At 37.3% G+C, this 25,106-nt stretch overlaps 4 protein-coding genes and 1 pseudogene across 4 annotated transcripts; 3 read left to right on the forward strand and 2 right to left on the reverse strand.

The window, feature by feature from the left end:
* Positions 1-487: 487 nt before the first annotated feature.
* On the forward strand, positions 488-4,354 carry LOC108861467 (casein kinase 1-like protein HD16). Its single transcript, XM_018635336.2, has 16 exons — positions 488-1,050; positions 1,146-1,271; positions 1,358-1,431; positions 1,521-1,590; positions 1,673-1,728; positions 1,814-1,885; positions 2,036-2,130; positions 2,209-2,278; positions 2,370-2,499; positions 2,592-2,810; positions 2,907-3,049; positions 3,215-3,389; positions 3,478-3,568; positions 3,671-3,828; positions 3,908-4,096; positions 4,203-4,354. Exons 1-16 carry the CDS (start codon positions 739-741, stop codon positions 4,260-4,262), a joined length of 2,040 nt encoding a protein of 679 aa, XP_018490838.1. The 5' UTR covers positions 488-738; the 3' UTR covers positions 4,263-4,354.
* A 1,711-nt stretch (positions 4,355-6,065) lies between these two features.
* LOC130494353 (casein kinase 1-like protein HD16) lies at positions 6,066-10,003 on the forward strand. The gene is made up of 16 exons (XM_018635333.2): positions 6,066-6,684; positions 6,785-6,913; positions 6,972-7,045; positions 7,136-7,205; positions 7,291-7,346; positions 7,431-7,502; positions 7,631-7,725; positions 7,803-7,872; positions 7,959-8,088; positions 8,175-8,393; positions 8,482-8,624; positions 8,800-8,974; positions 9,054-9,144; positions 9,260-9,417; positions 9,537-9,725; positions 9,811-10,003. The coding sequence occupies exons 1-16, from the start codon at positions 6,328-6,330 to the stop codon at positions 9,868-9,870; spliced, it is 2,088 nt and encodes a 695-aa protein (XP_018490835.1). The 5' UTR covers positions 6,066-6,327; the 3' UTR covers positions 9,871-10,003.
* Positions 10,004-10,014: 11 nt separating this feature from the next.
* On the reverse strand, positions 10,015-12,269 carry LOC108858025 (lysine-specific histone demethylase 1 homolog 2-like; annotated as a pseudogene).
* A 5,271-nt stretch (positions 12,270-17,540) lies between these two features.
* LOC108861466 (inactive protein kinase SELMODRAFT_444075) lies at positions 17,541-21,673 on the forward strand. Its single transcript, XM_018635332.2, has 9 exons — positions 17,541-18,692; positions 18,784-18,950; positions 19,041-19,135; positions 19,246-20,285; positions 20,352-20,512; positions 20,591-20,667; positions 20,735-20,882; positions 20,959-21,108; positions 21,195-21,673. Exons 1-9 carry the CDS (start codon positions 18,500-18,502, stop codon positions 21,432-21,434), a joined length of 2,271 nt encoding a protein of 756 aa, XP_018490834.1. The 5' UTR covers positions 17,541-18,499; the 3' UTR covers positions 21,435-21,673.
* A 166-nt stretch (positions 21,674-21,839) lies between these two features.
* Positions 21,840-24,140, reverse strand: LOC108861468 (protein WHI4). Its single transcript, XM_018635337.2, has 11 exons — positions 23,873-24,140; positions 23,697-23,759; positions 23,484-23,565; positions 23,318-23,392; positions 23,168-23,228; positions 23,030-23,069; positions 22,786-22,907; positions 22,603-22,672; positions 22,438-22,520; positions 22,279-22,325; positions 21,840-22,056 (listed from the first exon to the last, which is right to left on the reverse strand). Exons 1-10 carry the CDS (start codon positions 24,083-24,085, stop codon positions 22,295-22,297), a joined length of 840 nt encoding a protein of 279 aa, XP_018490839.1. The 5' UTR covers positions 24,086-24,140; the 3' UTR covers positions 21,840-22,056; positions 22,279-22,294.
* Between the last annotated feature and the right edge of the window lie 966 nt (positions 24,141-25,106).

Genomic DNA, 25,106 nt, shown 5'->3' on the forward strand with positions numbered 1-25,106 from the left:
TTTTTGTTCCTAATGGAGATAACCGGAGATGATCGGAAAGAGACACTTATTTTGCTGTAGGTTTTTAGCCGTAAGTTTCAAAAATTTTAATAATTTACATATAATTTTTTTTTAAACAAAAAATAAATACTCTAGATTTATTAATTTTCAACTGATTTTCACGGCTAAAAAATAAACAAGAAGAAAAAAAAATTCTGGTTTAAAAAAAATATTTATAAAGCATGATTGGTACAAATTTATGTTTTAGAAATAATTTGGGTTGTTACAGTACTTCTAAAGCATTCACCATTTTAGCTATGTATATATATATTTAAAAAAAACCTATTCATAGAAAGAAAAATAATCTTATTTTACTTCGTGACAAAAAAAAAAAACGTGACCGGTTAATTTGCATAAACCGCACGTCACAAGTCCGCTGTATGAGCCCGACCAAAATTTTTGATTCGCATTAAAAATTTAAATAAATATCCCTTCATGTTTCTTTCCTAACGAGACTCGCAATAGCTGACGTGGCATAAACACAGCCTTTCTACATCGCCTCTCCTCCATAGCATTTTCTCTTCATCGCAACTGTAACCGGCGAACCCTAATCCCCCCCAAAATCAAAAAAAAAAAATCTCATCGGAAAACCGATCTCCGATTATATCTCCCAATCCGAAATGAGCAAGGCCTTGGTTTCTGGAGGACTATAATGATCGGACACTCGGCGTCCCGTCTCGATTGCATGGGGTTTGAGCTATGCCTGAGCTTCGCCGTGGAGTCCGCCGTGGCCGTGTTCCCGAAGCTGTAGCTCCTAATCAGCAGCCTACGGATAAGAATCAGAGGAAGAAGAGCAACGGAAAAGCGGTTGTTGCCGTCGTCGGAGTTACGGAGAGGCCGAGGACGAGATTGGCGGCGAGGAGATTGAGAGAGGAAGATAAGGAGGAGATTAAGGATAAGAAGAAGGGTGAAGAAGAGAAGAAAGTGATGGCAATTGGTAACGATAGTGGTGGCTCTAACAAGGCGGCTGCTCAGGAAGAAGAAGGAAATACTGCTCCTTTCCCTGAAAGGGTAAACCTTTCTCTCTGATTTTGTTGGTGTTTGGAGATAATCTGCTAATGCATAGTTTTGGTGTAATGACTAACGATTCTGTCTCTTATTGTCAGGTCCAAGTTGGAGGATCACCACTGTATAAGGTTGAGAGGAAACTGGGGAAGGGTGGGTTTGGTCAAGTGTTTGTAGGACGTCGTATTAGTGGTAGTGATCGTAGTGCAGGAGTTAGCATCTTGGAGGTAATCTAACTCTGTCTGCCTTACCACAAGGATCTGTGTTATTTGCATAATCGTGTTAGCATTGTCTCACATAATTACTTTTGTAGGTTGCTCTGAAGTTCGAGCATCGAAGCAGCAAGGGTTGCAACTATGGTCCTCCACATGAGTGGCAGGTCTACAAGTGAGTGTTCGATCCTCTCAGTCTTTCTTACTATTTTTTTTAAAGATGTATTTGAAATTTAACGTTTTTATTGTTTTGTTGTGACTCAGTACGTTGGGTGGCAGCCATGGAGTCCCTAGAGTACATTTCAAAGGGAGACAAGGAGACTATTATATTATGGTACTAGATGTGGATCCCTTCTCGTCTCTCCTTTCTGTTTTCTCCTGCAGTATGATTGATTGTTGATGCTTTTTTACCTCAGGTAATGGACATACTCGGGCCTAGCTTGTGGGATATATGGAATACTTCAGGGCAAGCGTGAGTCTCCATTACACAACCTCGGAGAGTTCTTATCACTTCATTCATAATTTTTTTATCACAATACTTTCCCCCGTCTTAGCAGAATGTCCTCGGAAATGGTAGCTTGTATTGCGGTTGAATCACTGTCCATCCTTGAAAAGATGCATGCTAAAGGGTTTGTGCTTAAACTTTTCTATATTTTTATTTATTTATATTGGTTGCCCAAGGTTCCTTCTTATATCTATTTTGAGCTTCGGCGCCTTCAATTTTTTATGTTTTATCTCTGTTAACAAGCCTAAAAAGTCATGACTTGCTTTGGTTTCAGTTATGTGCATGGAGATGTTAAGCCAGAAAATTTCTTACTCGGCCAGCCTTCAACGCCTCAAGAGAAAAAGCTGTTTCTTGTTGATTTGGGTCTAGGTTGGTTGATTTCAACATCTCTATGATTTTTTTCCTTGTTTTTATTTATCTTTCTCATCTTTTTAACTAACTTTTCAGCAACAAAGTGGAGAGAAGGAGGTGGTAACGGACAACATGTTGAATATGACCAACGTCCCGATATGTTTAGGTAATGGTTTTCCATTTGTTACGTAATTCTGATTTTTGTATTCACTCTTACTCTTGTCTTGAATATTTCTCTGCTATTTTCTTTTTTGTAGGGGGACAGTTAGATACGCAAGTGCACATGCTCACTTGGGGAGAACTGCTAGCAGAAGAGATGATCTTGAATCATTGGCATATACACTGATCTTCCTTCATCGAGGTAGATTGCCATGGCAAGGATATCAGGTAGTTCAGACGTATCTTTTAAAAAAAAAAATAGAATGATGTTGTTAGCATTCTTCTTTCTCTGCTAATCCTTTCTATTGCTCAATTTTCAGGGAGATAACAAGTCATTCCTCGTTTGCAAAAAGAAGATGGCAACATCGCCGGATATGCTTTGTTGTTTCTGTCCCCCTCCTTTCAAGCAGTTTCTTGAGATCGTGGTAAATATGAAATTTGACGAGGAACCTAACTATGGAAAGTTAGTATCTCTGTTCCAAGAACTCTTGGGGGAAAACCCGGCAATTAGGCCTATTAACACAGAGGGTGCTCAAAAGGTGACGTGTTCATACTTTACATCTTTGCTTTTCTTTCCTATTTAGAAGTCATCTTGGAGTTGTTGTTTGATGTCTCGTATTTTTTTTTAATGCTAGATTATTTTCCAAGTTGGACAGAAGCGAGGTAGGTTGAGCATTGGGGAAGAGGAAGAAGATGCCCCTAGGAAAAAAGTCCGTCTAGGAGTTCCTGCAACTCAATGGATATCGATTTACAATGCCAGGCAACCAATGAAGCAGAGGTAAAAATTGCATGGTTAATTATACTTCCAATTGGAAGTCCAAATTTCTTACTGGACTGCGTTTGCGTCTCTAGTGGTTGCTTGGTTAAATAGATTTTTGATTCTTGCCGTCAAGGTTTCAACCGTGAAAACAATCTGTGACTAACAATCTACTTGTGCAACCAGGTACCATTATAATGTAGCCGATATAAGGCTACCACAGCATATTGAGAGAGGTATCGCAGATGGTTTGTTAATAAGCTGTGTATCATCATGTTCGAATTTATGGGCATTAATAATGGATGCTGGAACTGGTTTCACAAATCAAGTATACGAACTTTCTCCGGTCTTCTTGCATAAGGTTGGTCCAATGTTTCTCTGTTTTATTCTTAGGTATCTGTATTATGTCAAGATGATCTTACATGAGAGCAAACTCTGTTCTGTCTCAGGAATGGATAATGGAACAATGGGAGAAGAACTACTATATAAGTTCTATTGCCGGTGCAACCAATGGAAGCTCCTTAGTTGTCATGTCAAAAGGTACATATACACTTTTCCTGCTTTCGTAAAAAAACTATATATTTTTCTTCATGAGATATAATGTGCTTATTCGATGTTTTGTTTTTAAATTGGGTATTGAAGGCACGGCGTATACACAGCAGTCTTACAAAGTAAGCGATTCATTTCCATTCAAGTGGATAAACAAGAAGTGGAGAGAAGGCTTCCATGTAACCTCTATGGCAACAGCTGGAAGCCGATGGGGTGTTGTCATGTCCCGCAATTCTGGCTATAGTGAACAGGTTAGACTTTTGTCTTCATGATATGACTTCCTCTTCCTCCAGTTTTAGATTTATTGTTTTGATTTCTTACTCTCCGTAGGTTGTGGAACTGGATTTTCTGTATCCGAGTGAAGGCGTGCACAGGCGTTGGGATGGTGGATATAGAATTACATCAACAGCAGCAACAACAGATCAAGCTGCTCTAATTCTAAGCATCCCACGGCGTAGACTGGCTGATGAGACACAAGAGACATTGCGTACCTCTCAGTTCCCTAGCACTCATGTCAAGGTGAGTAATGATTTCTTAAATCTCTCGAGACTTTTGGTTTTGTTTTTGGTTCTCTCCTCATTAACAATGCATGTGATCTTGTGTATTGCTTTTTATCTTAATGCAGGAAAAATGGGGAAAGAATCTCTACCTGGCATCTTTAAGTTATGGCCGAACTGTGTCTTAAAATTTATTCATAAATATGTATTTGAAATTGAATGACTCTATTGTGTTTTTTTCAGTTGGATTGTGAATCGAAAAACCTGTTATTGTACCGTATTTCCAGTTTAGCTACACCATAAACCATTTTTAATTTTCATAACAGTAGTAACTAACGTGGGGTAAAAAGAAGACGTGGAACAAGTATTACTCCTCAACTTGTATGGACACAAACAACGTTGGGGAAGGCAGTGATCTTTTTGTAAGGAAAGATTCTTAAGAAGCAGGGAAAGCTTGTAGAAAACCAAGCTATGGCGCAAGAGTATGCAAGTTATAACCAGAAATTCAAGAACATACTCAGACAAAGATTACAAAGCTGAAGAGAATGGGCTATTTTGCTAGGAAACGTTGATTCTCTGTTTCATTGTTTGTATACGTTGTTACAGCTTCAAAAAAAAACTTTTTACAAACACCCCAAAAATGACACAGGAGTAAAGGCAAAGCAGAAACTATATGATGGTCGGATCATCCACAAAAGAAAACTCCCCAGACACCGCCAAGGGGAAGGAGACCTGACGTACTGATAGGTCCCAGTTATAGGGCAATCAATGTTGATCAAAACAAGAACACAAGAACAAGAACACTTTGGTTCTTAAGGACAAGTTTACTGCAATTTTCTCTTCTGCCTTTCATTTAATGTAAACTGATCTTAAATACAAAATAGATTAACTAACCCATACGTGAACGTGGTCTAACACATCCACAAACTAAGGAAACACAAATCCCACTAAACATATAAATAAAGATAAATTATTGAGACCATTGATTTAATCTTGGTGAAGATAGCCACGTCATCTCTTTCTCTACGTTGTATCTTATCACGTACATACTGAAAGTCAAAGCCGGCGAAGTCCTACCTGAGCGTGGTTAAGGGATTTGCCTTTGCCGAGACACCAAGGAGAAGGGGAGAATCCGACAACACTACTCCACATCGATGTGGACCAGACGAGGTCCCAGCCGAGAGAGACTTCACAAACCTTCACGCGCCTCTAAAACCAAGCAAGAAACGAATATCCCAAACAGATCAGATATCGGGATATCCTTTCAGCCAAACCCTAAAAGCTGACCGCAAGTGCTTCCCCATCAAAACAGGCCTCACCGCAACACCAGTGTCATCGATAGCAGAAAGGACTTCGCCATGGCCACATATCTAAATCCTAATAGTCACCGTGAAACCAAGGTGTTGGTATATCAGCAAGCAGATAAAAGAAGCAAATGCGGTAAAAAAAGAAGAAGCTTGAGGAAAGAGAGAAGGAACCGTCAGTAATAGAAGTTTGCACCACTATATAGAGAAGACAAACGCAGTAAATCTGTTTTCTTTAGCGAAAAGAAGAAGTATCTAGAAAAAGAAAGAGAGAGCTGTCTTTCCTCAGAACTGTAACTACATTATTTGGTATGCAGACTATGCAGTACTAAACAAATAGAATGATTACCCCAATCACTACCTAATCAAAACATTAGGATATAAATATTTTGCTGTCTTTGAAGTATTCCGATGGAGAGAGCTTTTATTTCTTACAAATTGAGATACTATGTCTACATTTTTAGTCATGTATGTATCTTTGTTTGAAAAATAAAAATACTCAAGAATTGTAAAATAATATCTATTCATAGTAAGAAAAGTAATCACATTTTGTTTCGTAACAAAAAAAACGTGAACGATTATTTGCATGAACCGCACGTCACAGACCGTTGTATTATTTATATTTTTGATAAAAAAAGGAAATTTATTAAACCTTTTTTTTGGTTCGGTTCTTTCCTAAAGAGAGACTCGCAACAGCTGACGTGGCATAAACTACCGCATTTTCACATCGTCTCCTCTCTCCACAACTTTTTTTTTTTTGGCTCTTCATCGCAACTTTAACCGGCGAACCCTAATCCCCCAAAATCAAACTTTTCTCATCGGAAAATCGATCTCCGATTATATCTTCCAAATCGCCTTCCAAAATCCGAAATGATCAAGGCCTTGGCTTCGGGAGGACTATGATGATCGGACTCTCGGCGTCCCGTCTCGATTGCATGGGGTTTGAGCTATGCCTGAGCTTCGCCGTGGAGTCCGCCGTGGCCGTGTTACCGGCGCTGTAGCTCCGAATCAGCAGCCTGCGGATAAGAATCAGAGGAAGCAGAGCAACGGGAAAACCCGTGAACCGGTTGCAGAAGCAGTAGAGAGGCCGAGGACGAGGTTAGCTGCGAGGAGATTGAAATTGAAAGAGGAAGATAAGAAGGTGATCCTTCAGGAGAATCTAAAGGACAGCGGTATTGATAGTAAGAAGGGTGAAGAAGAGGAAGAAGAAGAGAAGAAAGTGATGGCGATTGGTAACGATAGTGGTGGCTCTAACAAGGCGGCTGCTCAGGAAGAAGAAGGAAACACTGCTCCTTTCCCTGAAAGAGTAAAACTTTCTCTCTGATTTCTTTTGTTGTTTGGAGATAATCATTTGTGCATAGTTTTGGTGAAATGGCTAACGATACGATTCTGTCTCTTATTATCAGGTCCAAGTTGGAGGATCACCGCTATATAAGGTTGAGAGGAAGCTTGGGAAGGGTGGTTTTGGACAAGTATTCGTAGGACGTCGTATTAGTGGTGGTAATGATCGTAGTGCAGGGGCTAGCATCTTGGAGGTAATCTAACTCTGTCTGCCTTACCACAAGGATCTGTGTATAACCATTTCTTTGATAGGTTGCTCTGAAGTTTGAGCATCGAAGCAGCAAGGGTTGCAACTATGGTCCTCCACATGAGTGGCAGGTCTACAAGTGAGTGTTCCATTCTCTCACTCTTTCTTACTTTTTTTATTAAGGATGTATTTGAAAATTTAACATTTTTATTATTTTACTGTGACTCAGTACGTTGGGTGGCAGCCATGGAGTCCCTAGAGTACATTTCAAAGGGAGACAAGGAGACTATTATATTATGGTACTGGATGTGGATCCCTTCCTTCTCTCCTTTCTGTTTTTCTCCTGCGGTATGATTGATTGTTGATGCAATTTTTTTACCTTAGGTAATGGACATACTCGGGCCTAGCTTGTGGGATATATGGAATACTTCGGGGCAAGCGTGAGTCTCCATTACACAACTTTGGAGAGTTCTAATCACTTCGTTCATAATTTTTTTTCACAATACTTTCCCCTGTCTTAGCAGAATGTCCTCGGAAATGGTAGCTTGCATTGCAGTTGAATCACTGTCCATCCTTGAAAAGATGCATGCTAAAGGGTTTGTGCTTGAACTTTTCTATTTTTTATTTATTTATTTATTTATATTGGTTGCCCAAGGTTCCTTCAAGTTTTTATGTTTTATCTCTGTTAACAAGCCTAACAAGTCATGACTTGCTTTGGTTTCAGTTATGTGCATGGAGATGTTAAGCCAGAAAATTTCTTACTCGGCCAGCCTTCAACGCCTCAAGAGAAAAAGCTGTTTCTTGTTGATTTAGGACTAGGTTGGTTGATTTCAACATCTATGTGATTTTTTCCAGGTACTTATTTACCTTTCTCATCTTTTTAACTAACCTTTCAGCAACAAAGTGGAGAGAAGGAGGTGGTAACGGTCAACATGTTGAATATGACCAACGTCCCGATATGTTTAGGTAATGATTTGCAAACTACTACGTATTTCTGATTTGTGTATTCACTCTTACTCTTTTCTTGATTATTTCTCTGCTTTTTTTTGTAGGGGAACAGTTAGATATGCAAGTGCACATGCTCACTTGGGGAGAACTGCTAGCAGAAGAGATGATCTCGAATCATTGGCATATACACTGATCTTCCTTCATCGAGGCAGACTGCCATGGCAAGGATATCAGGTAGTTCAGACGTATCTTTTTTTTTTAGAATGATGTTATTAGCATTCTTCTTTCTCTGCTAATCCTTTCTATTGCTCAATTTTCAGGGAGATAACAAGTCATTCCTCGTTTGCAAAAAGAAGATGGCCACATCGCCGGATATGCTTTGTTGTTTCTGCCCCCCTCCTTTCAAGCAGTTTCTTGAGATTGTGGTAAATATGAAATTTGACGAGGAACCTAACTATGGTAAGTTAGTATCTCTTTTTCAAGAACTCTTGGGAGAAAACCCGGCAATTAGGCCTATTAACACAGAGGGTGCTCAAAAGGTGACGATTTCATGCTGTTCATCTTTGCTATCTTTCCTATTTAATAGTCATCTTGGAGTTGTTGTTTGATATCTTATTTGGGTGCTAGATCATTTTTCAAGTTGGACAGAAGCGAGGTAGGTTGAGCATTGGGGACGAAGAAGAAGATGTCCCTAGGAAAAAAGTCCGTCTAGGAGTCCCTGCAACGCAATGGATATCGATTTACAATGCCAGGCAACCAATGAAGCAGAGGTAAAAAAAAATCCTGGTTAAAATTATACAGCAGTCAACTTGTAAATGTCTTTGATCCGAACGGTGCCTCCAGTGGGAAGTCAAAGTTTCTAACGTAGATTGCGTTTTGTGAGTTTGATTCCTAGCTTCAATATGTCTCCAGTAAAAAAACCTAACAATCTACTTGTGCAACCAGGTACCATTATAATGTAGCTGATATAAGGCTAGCACAGCATATTGAGAGAGGTATCGCAGATGGTCTGTTAATAAGTTGTGTATCATCATGTTCGAATCTATGGGCATTAATAATGGATGCTGGAACTGGCTTCACAAACCAAGTCTATGAACTTTCACCTGTCTTCTTGCATAAGGTTGGTCCAGTGTCTCTCTGTTGATTATTATTAGGCCTTTGTTCTGTCAAGATGATCTTATAACTAGGTTCTGTCTCAGGAGTGGATAATGGAGCAGTGGGAAAAGAACTACTACATAAGTTCTATTGCCGGTGCAACCAATGGAAGCTCCTTAGTTGTCATGTCAAAAGGTACATATACACTTTTCCTTCTTTTGGTAAAATAATAATATGCTTTTTTCTTCATGAATGGTAAGGTATATGATGTGCTTATTCGATGTTTTTGTTTTTAAATTGGGTATTGAAGGCACGGCATATACACAGCAATCTTACAAAGTAAGCGATTCATTTCCATTCAAGTGGATAAACAAGAAGTGGAGAGAAGGCTTCCATGTAACCTCTATGGCAACAGCTGGAAGCCGATGGGGTGTTGTTATGTCCCGCAATTCTGGCTACAGTGAACAGGTTTGATTTTTTTTTGCTTTCATGAGATGACTTCTTAATCTTCCTCTTTCTAATTCATAAATTCTACCATATTGATTTCTGATTCATAAATTCTCCAATCTCTCTCGCTCTCTCTGTAGGTTGTGGAACTGGATTTTCTGTATCCGAGTGAAGGCGTGCACAGGCGTTGGGATGGTGGATACAGAATTACATCAACAGCAGCAACAACAGATCAAGCTGCTCTAATTCTAAGCATCCCACGGCGTAGACTGGCTGATGAGACACAAGAGACATTGCGTACCTCTCAGTTCCCTAGCACTCATGTCAAGGTGGGTAAAGATTGCTCAAATCTCCTGAGACTTTTTTGTTTTTGGTTCTCCCTTCATCTTGTGTTTGCTTTTTATCTTAATGTAGGAAAAATGGGGAAAGAATCTCTACCTGGCATCTTTAAGTTATGGCCGAACTGTGTCTTAAAATTTATTCATAAATATGTATTTGAAATTGAATGAAGGTATTGTGTTTTTTTTTCAGTTGGTGCCACTCTCTATGTATTGCTTGTATGCCTTGTTACAGCTTCAAACAAAACTTTTTAAAAAGGCCCCAAAAATGACAGAGGAGTAAAGTCAAAGCAGAAACTATGTGATGGTGGGTTAGTAAGGAATCTGAAACTCTCTTGATACAAAACGTTTCTCTGAAAAAATGAGTCACAAAAATACTGAAAAACAGAAGAAACCGAAACTTTGTGGTGGTGGTTTATTGCCTTGCAACAACACACGGGTCCTGCTTCTGCCTTTGCGTGCGTTAGTTATCACACTGATCAACGCACCACATGTGTCTGGTATTGAGTTGGCAACCATCAACTTTAACCCGAAAGCCTTGATCAGATAAGCCAATTTGCTTTCGTTACTGCTTTCATCCAACCCTTGAAGCTTCTGAGCTTGCTCCCGTGAGGGAATACTGTAAAGCTGAAGAAGATTGGTTGGATCATCGTCTTCGACGCTGTCAAAACAAACTCTAACTAATCCAACTGATTTCGGATCGTCCGTTGATGGGTTGAATACGAATGAGATCTTCCCTATTTGCATAGTCAGGTCTTTTGAACAGATCTTCAAGGACATCGATTGTTAACTCCACTGTATCTTTGGACAGTTTTTTTTTGGGTTAATGCGAGAAACATTCACAACCTGTTATATCCACGACGCTTCTCTTAAACCGCTTTAAGTAGGCACCATGCATAATGGCTGGATGTTGCCTTGTCGTGGCATCACCAGCAAAAAAGATAGTCGGTTATTTACACTTTCAGCTAGAATCTCGTAGTCTACGCCATATGAACCAACCCTTACATGAGAATATGATCCATATGACAAAGGATCACTTGACACTTCCCCATCTCGTGCAAATCGCCTGTATTGGGTCAGGCACAAAAGTACCTTTAGGACCATATATGTCTGCAAATATGTCAAAAGAAAAAAACATTATTATAGCGAGAATTTGGAAGTAGATTACGCTCTAACTATTACCTCTGAGGTTTTTCAAAACACTGTTAAGTAAGGTAGATGGTTCTGTCCACTCAGATCTTTGAGTGTACAAAACTTTAGCTACACCTGAGTACCCTGAGAGTCTCCAACATTTCACCCCAAGGAGATCTTATTAGCAGTCACATCCATCACCTCCCTCACTTCAGCAACCTTATCAAGCAGTTTATTAAACCTAAACTCAACTTTGGAGTCAACAACCACTCCCTCTGAGTTATTATATAAAGGACAATGGTCTCTAACCTTGTGAAGTGGAACAGAAAGCTGCCTCGCAAGAACTCCAAGTGGGTTCGCATGTAGACCCGTGATCACACTACCACCGAGTTCATTTGCGGCAAATCTATCTTCTGAGTATAGACTCTACCACTAGGACGACTCCTGGTTTCTAAGAGAAGAACCTTAAACCCCAAAGACAAAAGCTGTCTTGCAGCAGACAACCATCAAGTTCAGCACCAACAACCAATTTTTACTTAGTAATAAACCATGGGCTAAGTAAACATGGACCGAAGCAAGTAGAAATCATATAGGCCCATTTTTATTTAGTACTAAACTCTGGGAAGATATTTTCTCTGTCAGTTCCTGGGAAGATATTAATGTAAAGCATTTCAATTGTGTAAATAAGATTTGATACATTAAAGTATAGTAATGTAGACAATTACAGTCGTATATAAGAAAATTATTAAGATTGATTAATCTATGTTAGAAAATTTTTATAGGTTCAACTCAAATTAAATGTGATTTGTCAACTATGCAAATTATTGAGAAAATTCTACCAAAGAGTTCATCATGTAGATTGCCAAATTCAGATCTTTATAATATATTTTGTAGTGCAAGTACAGTTTAGTGTTGTACAAATACAATCATTATACGTGAATTTTTATGATATTAATAAAACAATAAACTAGTATTTGAAAACAAATTTGAAGGATGAAGGAAGATACGTTACATGTCATGATTGGCATAACCAAAGCGGCCCATACACAAAGATGGTGTACGGTTGAAGATAAAGAGATCATGCAGATTTAATAACGTAGGGTCATTGTCTCTTCATTTCATCACATTATGAAAAAATGACATCTCGATCTGATTCGTATTATATCTCACATGGCTCTTCCGTATCTTCCTACTCACGTGTCATTTATCTTGTGATCCCAATTCTGGGAGAAATCATACGTAAAGATCTCTAAACCTTATCCATGTTTGTGTCAATCTCTTTCGACAGTTTTGTGGTAATAAAACTGAAGTTTAAAGTAAATAAAAACGGTCAAAACTCTGTGACTTCGATTAGAACATAGGATTTCTAATCATTTGCGTTCACGCACCTTCACGCATATACATCTTATGTATGATGATTGGATTGGACCGGGTGTGTTTATGCAGATACTTGTGTAAAGTGTCATTATTATCATGTGCGGAAGTTGGAAGGATAATTGTACTGACTGTTGAATAAGATACCTTTTCATGCTAATAGTTGTACACTTTGGACCTGCATGGGTAAGAACAAAGTAGCTGCAGCAAGTAGAAGCTCGAAAATGGCATGCGGTGGACCATCATTTTTCGCTTCTTATAGTAGTTTTACATTATGATCTCTTCATCAGGCCACGCTAACGTGTGTGTGTGTGTGTGTGTGAGTAAATCGTGACGGTACTGAACCATGTTATAAAGCATATCCATGAGAGACGCCTTAAGGTTATCAAACAACAAATTAAAATAAATATTTTCAGGATTATTCTAAAATATAATTAAATTTTGGTTTTGAAATAAAAGTGGAATCAATAGAAAAATGAATGACCTTTTCAAAGGTTTTCATTCGAGAATTTTTTTTCAGTACTGAACTTCTTGTGGGAATTCTTTGATTGGAGCTTTTGCTGTGTAAAATTACTTTTTTAGTTTTTGAGTGGTCCAAATCTAGGTTCTGTGTTTTTTTTTCTGAAAATGGGTTAAAATAGATGTTCTTACCATTTTAGTTTATGATGGCCGAAAAATTAATTGTGGAAGTACCTTGTACAAGAGTTAATTACGCATTCATTTATTTATTGGTTTTTATTCAAAATGGTAATAAATGTATATTACCGTTCTGAATAACTTTTTTTTTGCGAAACACCATTGTGAAGAATATAAATGCAATTTTTCCTCGGAACTGAAGAATCCAGTACGCAACCTTGAAAGAAGAACAAAATACACAGTTTTAATGACGGAAGAGACAATTCACTGTACCAGTGTCATTAGGAAAAGTGAAGACACACAGTTACATAATACTGGTTGCTTGAGTGTTTCTGTGGGTTGTATAAATGATGGTTGCATAAACTTATTATTTTCAAACTTATTAATAAAATGTATTAGAACTTAATTATTGATACATATTTTTGCAATTTTATATTTCTTATATTTCTAAACCAATAAATTTTAAGAAATGCAATTAATATTTTTAAAGTTCACAACTTAAGAAATATATTAAAACATAAAAATACCATCTTATAAAAATAAATTATTTTTCTAGAACATGAATTTTTTTTTAAATGGAGGAAGTATTTATTAGTGTTCCAACACAACTGATGGGTCGCTAGCAACATAGGTTACGAGCTAGGTGATTAAATTTAGGGTCATTGTCTCGAAACTACTATGTACGATCGATTAGTTAAGTAGACGCACAATATAATAGTAACAAATATGACAAAAATGTCTTATTACGTCTTATTAAGACGTGCGTGTAATTCTTAATGAAAAATTCCCCGCACGATACACTCTATTTAATAAAACCATATTACAAAAGTTTGCTATGTCATTACGGACAATATCACCGCACAAACTATAAAACTTCCATTACTTAATCTATTCTATTAATTCTTCAGCATGATCAGTTGATATCATGTTGAGTCCAACAATTATTTTTAATGGTCTATACTTAAAAAATATTAACTTCATCAAATTATATATCGTGGCTGTAACCACCACTCCAACTGCATAATAATCGGTTTTCTTTAGAAAATATGAGGCTTTGACTTTCTTTTTCAAAAGCACACGTGAATGTAGAAAAAAATAGGATCATGGGCCTTGATTTACAATACTCATTTTCAATTCAGTGACAAATTATAATGTGTAATATTTTTTGTTTGGTATAATATTACGTGTGTAATAATAATGTTTTATATCATAATATATAAAATCATCTCATGAAACGTTAATGAAAAACATATAATTTTTTTATTTAATTACTATTTGATTACTTAAACAAAACTATAACTATAGTTTATTTTTTTATATAAAAAATTAATAACTATCAATACTATTAAAGTTGAAGTATGTTCTATTGATATTAGTTGAGTTCAATTAAAATAAATATTATTACTATATGTAATTGCTTATGCGTGTGTATATATAACTGTTTCTACTCATGTTGTTGTGATCTTCAAAACCGTTTTTGTGTTCGAAAAAAGTACGGCCGGCTCTACGTGTGAGTTAGGTCTTCCGCATATTCTTTAATACATTTTGCGCTCTAATTTACACGTCAACTACTTTCTTCATTTTTGTTTGTAAATTTAATCAACTAAAAGTTATTTATTTTAAGGACAGATCATAAATTTGGTCCAACTATTTGAAAAATCGATTTGCAGGTACGGGTTATGAATATTTTATGCGGAATGAGTGTAGGTTGGTGAGTTTTTGATCGCGACTACCCGTCGACCCCCAAAGTATTTAAAAAATAAAAAGTAAAAAAGTAAATATATTTTTTAGAAATACAGGAATTTGAAAATAATAATTTATAATTTAAATCATGTATAATTTTTTATTATAAATATATTTTTATAATAACTAAATTAAATAATGATTTTTAAAATATATATATTACCCGCGGATAACCACAAAATTAAACGGAGTGGGTTCGGGTACACAATTATTTATTTGCGATTTGTGCGGATCAGATTTTTTGACCAAAAAAAATTGAAAATCCACGGGTTAGCGGGTCAGTGAAGCGAATTCGACCCGCAACCTAGCTTTAACCGTGCGTATACCGGATCAATTTTTTAAATTACTATTATTTAATAAATATATTTGACTAAAATTTATACACAAATATGATTACAAAAATATAAATATACTCAAAAAACAAAAATATCAAAAATTGAATTTAAAACAAAAAATATACCCGCCCTTCTAAGAGCGGATCAAAATCTAGTTATGTATTAATAATGTAAGTCGAGAACTCGAGGAACATGAAACAATGTACTGCTTCGAAGTGTGCTAAGCAGACTTTGTTCTGTATCAAAAAGTTAAATCAAATATTTTTTGGGTGTAAACGTTAAATCATTATATGTTTGTTTACTACTTAGAAAGTATAAATTATCTGTTTTTACTATGATAGTTGAGTAATCACCGGTGACTAATACAATATTAACATTAGATCAATAAAGTTAATTGTCTTTGCGTAGTACATCATACAGACTCATGCCGGCACCAACCCCGATATAAATGACGTTGTCGTTTCTATAGAAGCTATTATTAGTTTAGTTTAATATATTATACTGTACAATAATGTTAATATTGTATAGTTGTTGACCCTTAAAATATACTGTAGTAGTATAATATGTGGGTGGTAGTGTGACAGAAGGAGGCTGATTGAAGTAGTGACGGCATTGGCCGCCGTTGATGATGTGACCTATATTCAGCTAATCAATACACTAATCAGTTTCAAACAATCAGTTAAACACTGAAATATCTTTTCAAATGTATTTGGAATCCAAACAAGGCATCTAACATGTTCCCACAAATCATAGAAGATATAAAATTTAGATCAAATTATTATGTTTTGTATCCAGAGATACCGTGGGATCATGCATCGTGGAAAATTTGAAAGAGGACCACATGATCTGAATATTTTTGTAGTATTATTATGAAAATTTTGTAATAAGGAAAAGAATAAAATTGGTGAAATTAGAAAGGTAGTAATGATTAGTGGGATGGTTGGGGTTGGACGGACCCACGATGGATTACTACATGACACTCGAGCCTGAACTACCTGTTATTGTGCTCTGTTCTATACTTAACACATTTTTGGACCATTTCCTTTTTATTTTGTCTCTACACTTTTGTATTAAATTTTATTAACTTCATTATTTTCTAATTTCTATATAATCCGATCTGATGTAATCAATTTAATTCATGCAAAAGCCAATCACGGTTCTTTTTCAAGCAATTTGTTTTCTCGAGTATAAAGAACCAAGTGTTGTCTCGTTTGAATTTGAACTGTTCAAAATAATAGTAAACTATTGAATCTTAAGATCAACGTAATCAATAGTACTAGTATTTGTTTAATCGAATTTAATCAGACCTGTCGGCTGTGACTACGTACTTGTTTAGAAAACCACGTTTAGGAGATGGAGACTGCGTTTGATTCAAATTTGTCATATATAAAGACGTCGATTCGTTTCCCGAGGTCTGTCATCGAGAGGGTGTTTAAGGAGATCTGAAAGATAGTCACAAAGCTACAAAAATTTAAATTTCAAACTAAAGAGTAGGGAGAAGAGCGATAAAAGAGTAGAATTGGTTACTTTCAGTTCAAGCAATTTTGGAACTAATAATAAGAAATCTCAATATCTACAAGTGAAACAAGATTAGTAAGAAAAAAATAAGTTATCTTCGGAGATCATTTTACGAATTTTATAAACCCCACACAAAAAACTATAGTTTATTTTGTATTTGTATTTTTTTGAACTTCTTTGGAAAAATAATTTTGAGCTCATTCAAAATGGGACCAGCTAAAGGCTTCCCAAAGGGCAAAACTAACCGGGACAAAGTCTCTCCAAAATCCAACGAGGACAAGGGTCTATTCACATCTAACCAGCAATATGAATTAGACGAACAATCACCTAACCAGTTGATATATTACAGGGAAAGTTTCGAATTTGTGTTTTTTTACCAGTATATCTCTTCAAGGGTAAATTCGATTTCTCCAAATGCAGGAGTTTTGGTCAACTAGAAACTGATAAAAAAAAAACTAAAACAGTTTTAAATTAAAGTAACAAGTCCACTTGTACAGCATACCATAACCAACATTCTTAAAAATCAGCTAAGTGTTTAAAAAATTGATTTATGCGATGCCTAAACACTAAACTTAAAAGATTAATCATAAAATTCATAACCAGGATTTTAACTATAACTTTTAGCAGAAATCATTCAAAATCTCAAACATAATCATTTATATGATAAGATTAATTACTTTTTTACAAATGGCAAACCATATTATATTTTTTTAAATGAAATGATAACAGCATTGGGAAAGACAGAATAGAAAACAGTAATCAGCAGAAAGAGCTTCTGCATTATTTTAGTAGGACTAGAAAGATAGTTATTTTGTTATTACTAGAGAAAAGGCTAAACCCAAAACCCTAAAAAGAAAAAGAAAAAAAAAAAGCTGTTTTCACATCTTTCTTCTCTTCCTCCTTGGCGGTTTGTTTTCTTATTATCTCTCTCCAGTAATTTGGATTAGTGTTCTGTGCTTTGATAGTGAAAGGAGAGACAGAAGCTTGAGGACAGACTCACACACAATCAATGCTTCTTCTTCTTCTGGTAATTTCATTTTCTTCTCCTATGTTCTTCTTCTCGTCTCGTCTCACTCTCTCTTTTTTTTTGTTTTTTTTTCCACTTATTTCGTTGAATCGTTTTCATAGGCGGTGAAATTCATGAGAGAGCTTTAGCTTAGCTTAGCTGGGTGATTTTATTTATTTATTTATCTATCTCGTATAATAATCTTCTTCTGGCAGTTTGCGATAAATAATTAAAATGCATTTAATCTCTTTGTCCCTTCTCTTTGGTTTTATTAGTCGAATCGCTGGAAAAATTCCTTTGTCATTCTCGTGAAATTCGTTTTTTTAAAAAAAAAAAAAATCTTCATTCTCTTCGAGTTTAAGTATCTTCATTCTCTAACCATATCTATTTTTTAAAATTCCTTCTTCAGAGTCTTCTTCTCTCTTTGTTTCTTCAATCACAATCTTTCCTTGCTTCGTTATCGTTTTAATCTTTTGTGTATTTATTTAACAGGTGGAGTTTTGAAGTTTGTGGACAGCTTTTTTGAAAGGGGGAAGAATCTCCTCGTGTCTTTTTGTCTTCTGCTCAACAGGATTTTTTGTTCCTTTGTTGTTGTTGTCAGATCGATAAAAATCAAAGAGGCTGTAATAAGCTTTTTTTTTTCTGGCTCTGTGATTCATCTTCAAAGGGTGGAGGAGGTTTTGGGATCTTTTGGAGTTGAATCCGTTCTTTTCAAGTTTCTTGTGAATTTAGCAGAGAGGAGGTTTTGTATTTATCTGCAAGGAGGAGAGAAAGTCTTCTTTGATTCTTTGTCTTTGAGGTTTCTAAACTTGGTGGGGGCAGTAGCTAAAATAATGCAAAAAGCTAGAAGAGTCCTGTTATCTTCCAGAATCTTGTGAGCCTTTTATCTCTCCAATCAAAGTACAGAGTACCTTTGAGGATCCTGTTATAATAAAGGCATACCAAAAGAAGAGGGTCAAGAAAACTCTCTTGCATTTCTCTTCGCTTTTTTGCTCTCTGCTGTTGGATATATTATCTTTTAAATGAGTCGTCTACTGAAGCGAGGGAAGCAGGAAAAGCCTCCTCTAGTATCTGATGGTGCTGCTGAGAAGGTTATCGTCGCTGTTAAAGCCTCTAGGGAGATCCCTAAGACTGCTTTGATTTGGGCTTTGACTCATGTTGTTCACCCTGGCGACTGCATTACCCTCATTGTCGTTGTCCCTTCTCAAAACTCTGGTACTTTTCTTGCCCATCTCTCTTTGGATGTTTTGATTTTCTCTGTTTTATCCTTACATCTAATTTACCTTCTGATGAATGAAATGTGTAGGAAGAAAGCTTTGGGGTTTCACTAGGAGTTTCCCTATGTTTGCCGGAGACTGTGCAAGTGGTCACCAGAAACCACATTCTGAAGCACTTCCAGCGATAAAGAGTGACCTCACTGACACTTGTTCCCAAATGATTCTCCAGCTTCATGATGTCTATGATCCCAATAAGGTTTTTTGCTCTTATAGCATACACATATCATGATACCGTGAATAGCATCACATCTTTCTCATGTTCTTGTTGTTTGTGATATTACTATAGATAAATGTCAAGATTAAGATTGTTTCTGGATCACCCTATGGAGCAGTTGCTGCTGAGTCGAAGAAAGCACAAGCAAACTGGGTAGTACTAGACAAGTAATCATCCACTTTCTTTTAGCTTTTGAACATGTTTATGGATAAAATTAGTAGATAACACCATTATCTTTACTACTTTCCCAACTTACACTGTGTGATTTGTTTTGCAGACACCTTAAGCACGAAGAGAAACGGTGTATGGATGAATTGCAATGTAACATTGTGGTGATGAAGCGTTCTCAGGCAAAAGTTCTGCGCTTAAACTTGGTTGGATCTCCTAGGAAGGTTGCTGAGAAAGCGTCTCCTTTACCAACCGGACCAGAAGCAGCATCTGAAAAAGACACAAAGAACACAAAAGGATCGTTAGATTCCGATAGAGGACTACCTGTAACTCCTACTAGCAGCCCGGAGCTGGGGACGCCATTCACAAGCACAGAAGCCGGGACTTCATCAGTGTCAAGCTCTGACCCGGGAACTTCACCGTTTTTCACCTTGGGAACGAGTGGGTACATGAAGAAGGATGGAGCATTGGTCATCAAGGAGAACGATGATTCCGGCGGCTCTGAGACAGAGAGTGAAAGCCAATCATTAGCATCAACGAGTATGAGATTCCAGCCTTGGATATCAGAATGTATTGGCGGCACACATCGCCATTCATCTTTAGAGGCCGAGGAAGAAGGCCTGTGGAAAAACGATGATAGAGCTCAAATATCCACTACAAAGGCCTTGCTTGAGAAGTTCTCTAAGCTTGATGTAGAAGCTGGTCTGTCTTCTAGTCGAAGGATGGATGTGGAGTTTAGTGGAAACGTGAGAGATGCAATATCACTCTCTCGTAACGCTCCTCCTGGTCCGCCTCCTCTGTGCTCTATCTGCCAGCACAAGGCGCCGGTGTTTGGGAAACCACCTAGGCTGTTTTCATACGCGGAGCTAGAGCTTGCAACAGGTGGGTTCTCACAGGCTAACTTCTTGGCAGAGGGTGGATATGGTTCTGTTCATCGTGGTGTACTACCGGAAGGCCAGGTAGTCGCGGTGAAGCAGCACAAACTTGCCAGTTCTCAAGGAGATGTGGAGTTTTGTTCCGAAGTGGAAGTTCTCAGCTGTGCTCAGCATAGAAACGTCGTCATGCTAATTGGTTTCTGCATTGAAGACAGTAGACGGCTCTTGGTTTATGAATACATATGCAATGGTTCACTTGACTCCCATCTATACGGTAATGATGATGCCTTTTTATTTGTGGTAGAGAGAATGTTTTGCTCAGTATAAAGCTTTTATCCAGGTCGCCAGAGGGAAACGCTGGAATGGCCTGCACGGCAGAAGATTGCTGTTGGAGCTGCAAGAGGTCTTCGGTATCTTCACGAAGAGTGCAGAGTTGGCTGTATTGTCCACAGAGACATGCGTCCTAACAACATCCTCATTACTCATGATAATGAGCCACTGGTATGTATATACTAATGTTGGCTTTTGTTTTTGTTTCATATGCTCTTTGGTCCTAAGACAGCTGTTAAATTCCATCAGGTCGGAGATTTTGGTCTAGCGAGATGGCAGCCTGATGGAGAACTAGGAGTAGAAACACGAGTGATAGGAACCTTCGGGTGAGACATCAACTAAAGCTGTAATTTTCTTCCTGAAACTTTGCTAAAAGAAAGTATATTTGTGCAGCTATTTAGCTCCAGAGTATGCTCAAAGCGGACAGATAACAGAGAAAGCGGATGTCTACTCGTTCGGGGTTGTTTTAGTTGAGCTAGTCACAGGCCGCAAAGCCATTGACATTACAATGCCGAAAGGCCAGCAATGCCTCACTGAATGGGTAATGAATCTACATCTTTGATTACTCGCTCAGCAAAAGTAAATAGTACTGATGCTCGAGTTCCTTGTGATCTCAGGCACGTCCGCTACTGGAAGAATATGCTGTAGAAGAACTTATCGATCCGAGACTTGGGGACCGTTTTGTGGAAAGTGAGGTCATTTGTATGCTCCATGCAGCTTCCTTGTGTATACGTAGAGACCCACATTTGAGGCCACGCATGTCTCAGGTAAACGCTTGCAGTCACTCTTCATTGTCATGACGATTCTAACTTTTCTGATGATACTAATAAATTGTCTGGTCAAAATTCTAAAGGTGTTGCGTATACTGGAAGGAGATATGATAATGGATGGGAACTGCTGCTCAACTCCAGGGTCAGATGCAGGCAACAGAAGCGGGCGGTTCTGGGCGGATCAGTACAGCAGCGGTCAGCTAACAAAAGATGGGTTTGGGTCGGATAGGTTCAGTGAAAGGGTGTCTGTTGAAACGCCAAGACTAGCTATAAGGGAGAGGGAAAGAGGTCAAAGGTTGGAACTAAACCACAGCAAGCAATGATAACTAAAAGGATTAAGAGAGTACAATCAGATAACAGTGTCTTATGGAAAAGTTTTAGTTGATAGGGGTTAAAGGTCCCATGTTTTCAGTAATGTGGTCCAAAGCTGGGAAGAAAGCTTTTTTCTGACTCTTTTTGTTTGTATAGCGGGTAAGATGCAAGATTGATTTCCTATATATGTTATCTAGGAACTTGAAATTGTTTTTGGTAAAAAGGAAATGATTATAAAATGACAAAACAAGTAGAGGCTTCAATCTTCTTTTGAATTTGAATTGTTGGTTTTGAAGGGTCAAGGGAATTGTTATGCAGTGTGGGACAGAGAGAGAAACAAAACACTGAAGGCTTTTCTTACTCGCACGACAGTGGAAGTCATTGCCAATGTAATAATGATGAATGAGAGAGAGATAGAGAGAAGTCAGGTGTGTGAATCTGAATGCCTGTCAATACAGTGATGCATTGGGTCTGTGCTTATCCACACAACATTTTTCTCAAATTGAACAAAGATAAGATATAATATACACAAGAAACCCCCAAAACTGGTGAGGACATTGGTGGGGGCAGTAATTAAATGACCTTCAGTGGACCATGACTAGACTAAGAACTTGATTCACTCTTTTCAAGATCCTGCATGCACAGAAAATACAACATAAGATTTTACAGATCTTTCACAGTAAATTTTGGCTAAGATAGATAATACATACACATATTTATTTTGAAGTGTCAGCATAGAAGATCCATATTTCATGACAACAAATAGTAGTAAGTGGAGACATAAAAATAAGAAACACAGCTTTATTTGCTTATATGATCTCTCAATCCCGTTGTCAGATGAGAAGTGAGGCTTACTATTTATGAGAATCTTCTACTGTTTCCTCATCTTGGATCTTGCATATCTATAGAAGAAACAATAACCACAGAGTGACATTAATTTTAGCATTATATCAACCATGAATGTAACAATCTTTCCAAAATTTTAAGTAACTGAGAAAATTCAAGAAACACTACTCGATATGCATGCCGCCTCGGTCTGAAGACGACAGGAGGTTGCCTTGAAGATCATTCATGACATAAGTCGCTTGTTCAATTTCCTGTAATTGGTGACAGTAATTATTTATAGACTGCAAAGACTAACATAAAAAAAAAAAATCACAAGCAAGTAACAACTTGTACCTCAAAATCAGCAAATGCAACTGGCATTCCGCATCTTGCTCGGATTTTAAGGGTATTGAAACCAGGATATCTGTGAGCAGAGGGAGGGATCACAGATCAATCGATTATTCCAAAAGCAATGATACTTCAAGAAATAAAGAAATGGCTAATGCTATAAGTTTAAGCCAATTGCATACTGTTTACCTAGACAGGAGTTGTTTGAGTTCATCTTCAGTACAATTAGGCCCTAGATTGGCTATAAACAAGGTGGAACATGGTCGAGCAGCACCACCAGAACCTCCTTCAGATGCTTTTTCCAAATGCCCCTGTTAGAAATGTGTCTATAAGCTTTTGAACCATAAACAAGTCTAAGCAATTGAGATTTTCTAACTCTTCAACGGACTATAGATAGCAACTGGTTGATAGATTAGATTTGGAATGTACTTACAATAGGTGGTGCTTTACTATCTTGATCAGAGTCCACTTCGCTGTAAAATTAGCAAAAAAGATATCAGTATATACATTAGTCTCCTGCTTCCGACATTATAGGACTACAAAACCAAGCCTCTAAACGTATTTTGTCAACCTTTTGGTGTTATCGTTTTCCTTTGGAGAATTATCGTTTCCCTCATCAGAATCGCTTTCGCCTAAAGATGTATCAAAAAGATCAAGCACGCATATGAACATAAAATTCAGAAATTAAGAACTTGACAAGGTAACAGAACAACATCATTACCTTCACTACTCTGGTCGTCCTGAGATTTAGATGGTTCCTTGTTTCTGTTATCAATTACAACATAAGGCCCACTTCCTGCCCACACAAAAATTGGTTTTGATCACTCATCATCAATTTCTATAACTTTACGAGACAAGAAGAGAGTAAAAGTATGTAATATGCATACCAGGCCTTTCTTTTCTTCTGGAGTTTGATCTAGCTACTTCTATATGCAGAGTCGACCCTGTTTGAAGATCAAACTTCACACCCTGTGGTAAAAAAAAGGATTCACCACAGTCAAATACACTATAATATCTTTTTTACAAACACATAGAAACTTCACAAGACAATGTGTTAAAGACAACAACAACAACTCAGATCAGACCAAAATAAAGCTCACATTTAGCTCATTCATTGCAGCCATAGCGAAACGATGACTCGAGAACGTTGCAAACGCAACAACCTGAAACGAAAAACTAACTAACTTTCAATAGCTTTAGAGACATTGACAGAAGAATCATAAAGTTTACATCTTTTTCTCTCAAAATTGGAATCTTCTGAGTGAAGTTACAGAACCTGGTCGCCGCGTCCAGTGTACTTGAGCTGGCAAGACTCGAACCCGGGACGACGGCGGAAGAGGTTGTGGATCTCGCGAGCCTTGACGTCGTCAGGCAAGCCGGAGACGAAGAGTGTGTTGATCGCCCCGGGTTCGTCGGCGAACTGAGGGAGGAGCTGTGGAAGAGGGTTGTAGACGTAGTAAGGATCGTACGGTTGGTGATACGCCGCCATTTTTCTCTTGTCGGCGGCGAGGTTGGCGGTCGGTGGTTGATACGCGCCGGCGAAAGGGAGCTGACATGTAAATAGACAATGGCTTTCTTTTGGAATGGGCTTATATTGGGCCTAATTTGAAGGCTTTATCCGTAATCTAGTGTGATTTTTGGGCTTGATTGTGACTTGGTAGATTTGAATTAATTCTCTTTACTGATAGAGAGCTTTCATGGGGTTTTGAAAGGGCCCAATAAAATGTACCCATGTGAGCTTTGGGTCCCCTTTCCTAACTTTAAAGTTAAACCCAAAAGATGAATGACCAGGAAAACTTACATGATGCAAAAAGGGATATCCAGTTATATCGCTTTTTTTGTGGGGTTTATGTAATGTTTGATGACTTCTTCTTTTGGTAACAAGTTACTATAATTATTTCCACAAAAAAATCATTTCAAAAGAGAATTCATAATTTGACAAAAGATAAGCTGAAAAGGTGATCAAAACTAAGTAGCATGTTCTGCATGTCAAAGAAGAAAGAAACAACGACCTACATTATTGAGCTAGCTCAGTAATTTTTTTTAATTTTTTGTTGTTACTAAAGCTCAAGAAATTGATAGACTAATTCTCAGTTGATTTGTGTTATTATCGGTGGACTAGTCCAACTTATTAGAGTAACTTATTACTAAACAATTAACGAGTCTTGGATTTATAATTAACAAACTCTCTAACAATTTAGAACTAGATTTTGACCCGCGCTTTTGAAGCGCGGGATATTTTTTTACGATGAAAAATTTACTAATAATTTAATAAATATTTTGGTAATTTTTAAAGAGTGTGTATTTAAATTTTTTTTGTATTTAAATCAGTATTTTTAAATTCAACCCAATTGTGATTATACCGGTTAATCCGGAGATCTGACAATTCAATTTATGTTTTTAAAATATTCATATTAAAAAATCACTAAACCCGAGACTAACCGATTGAACTGATGGATGACCGATATGTAATCTAATTGGATTTAAATTGTAAAAGTTTCATAATTTGT

Source organism: Raphanus sativus, chromosome 5 (assembly GCF_000801105.2).
Source record: "Raphanus sativus cultivar WK10039 chromosome 5, ASM80110v3, whole genome shotgun sequence".
Lineage (NCBI taxonomy): Eukaryota > Viridiplantae > Streptophyta > Magnoliopsida > Brassicales > Brassicaceae > Raphanus > Raphanus sativus.

Excerpts from the sequence above, each read along its gene's own strand:
- LOC130494353 (XM_018635333.2), top strand. The coding sequence starts at position 6,328 with ATGCCTGAGCTTCGCCGTGGAGTCCGCCGTGGCCGTGTTACCGGCGCT. Across the intron at positions 7,503-7,630 it reads GAAAAGATGCATGCTAAAGG|TTATGTGCATGGAGATGTTA; the intron begins GTTTGTGCTTGA and ends CTTTGGTTTCAG. Across the intron at positions 9,418-9,536 it reads ATTCTGGCTACAGTGAACAG|GTTGTGGAACTGGATTTTCT; the intron begins GTTTGATTTTTT and ends CTCTCTCTGTAG.
- LOC108861468 (XM_018635337.2), bottom strand. The coding sequence starts at position 24,085 with ATGGCGGCGTATCACCAACCGTACGATCCTTACTACGTCTACAACCCT. Across the intron at positions 23,070-23,167 it reads GAAAACGATAACACCAAAAG|CGAAGTGGACTCTGATCAAG; the intron begins GTTGACAAAATA and ends CTAATTTTACAG. Across the intron at positions 22,326-22,437 it reads CGAGGCGGCATGCATATCGA|ATATGCAAGATCCAAGATGA; the intron begins GTAGTGTTTCTT and ends TTTCTTCTATAG.
- LOC108861466 (XM_018635332.2), top strand. The coding sequence starts at position 18,500 with ATGAGTCGTCTACTGAAGCGAGGGAAGCAGGAAAAGCCTCCTCTAGTA. Across the intron at positions 20,668-20,734 it reads CGAGTGATAGGAACCTTCGG|CTATTTAGCTCCAGAGTATG; the intron begins GTGAGACATCAA and ends ATATTTGTGCAG. Across the intron at positions 20,883-20,958 it reads AGCAATGCCTCACTGAATGG|GCACGTCCGCTACTGGAAGA; the intron begins GTAATGAATCTA and ends TTGTGATCTCAG.
- LOC108861467 (XM_018635336.2), top strand. The coding sequence starts at position 739 with ATGCCTGAGCTTCGCCGTGGAGTCCGCCGTGGCCGTGTTCCCGAAGCT. Across the intron at positions 1,051-1,145 it reads CTGCTCCTTTCCCTGAAAGG|GTCCAAGTTGGAGGATCACC; the intron begins GTAAACCTTTCT and ends TCTTATTGTCAG. Across the intron at positions 3,390-3,477 it reads CTCCGGTCTTCTTGCATAAG|GAATGGATAATGGAACAATG; the intron begins GTTGGTCCAATG and ends GTTCTGTCTCAG.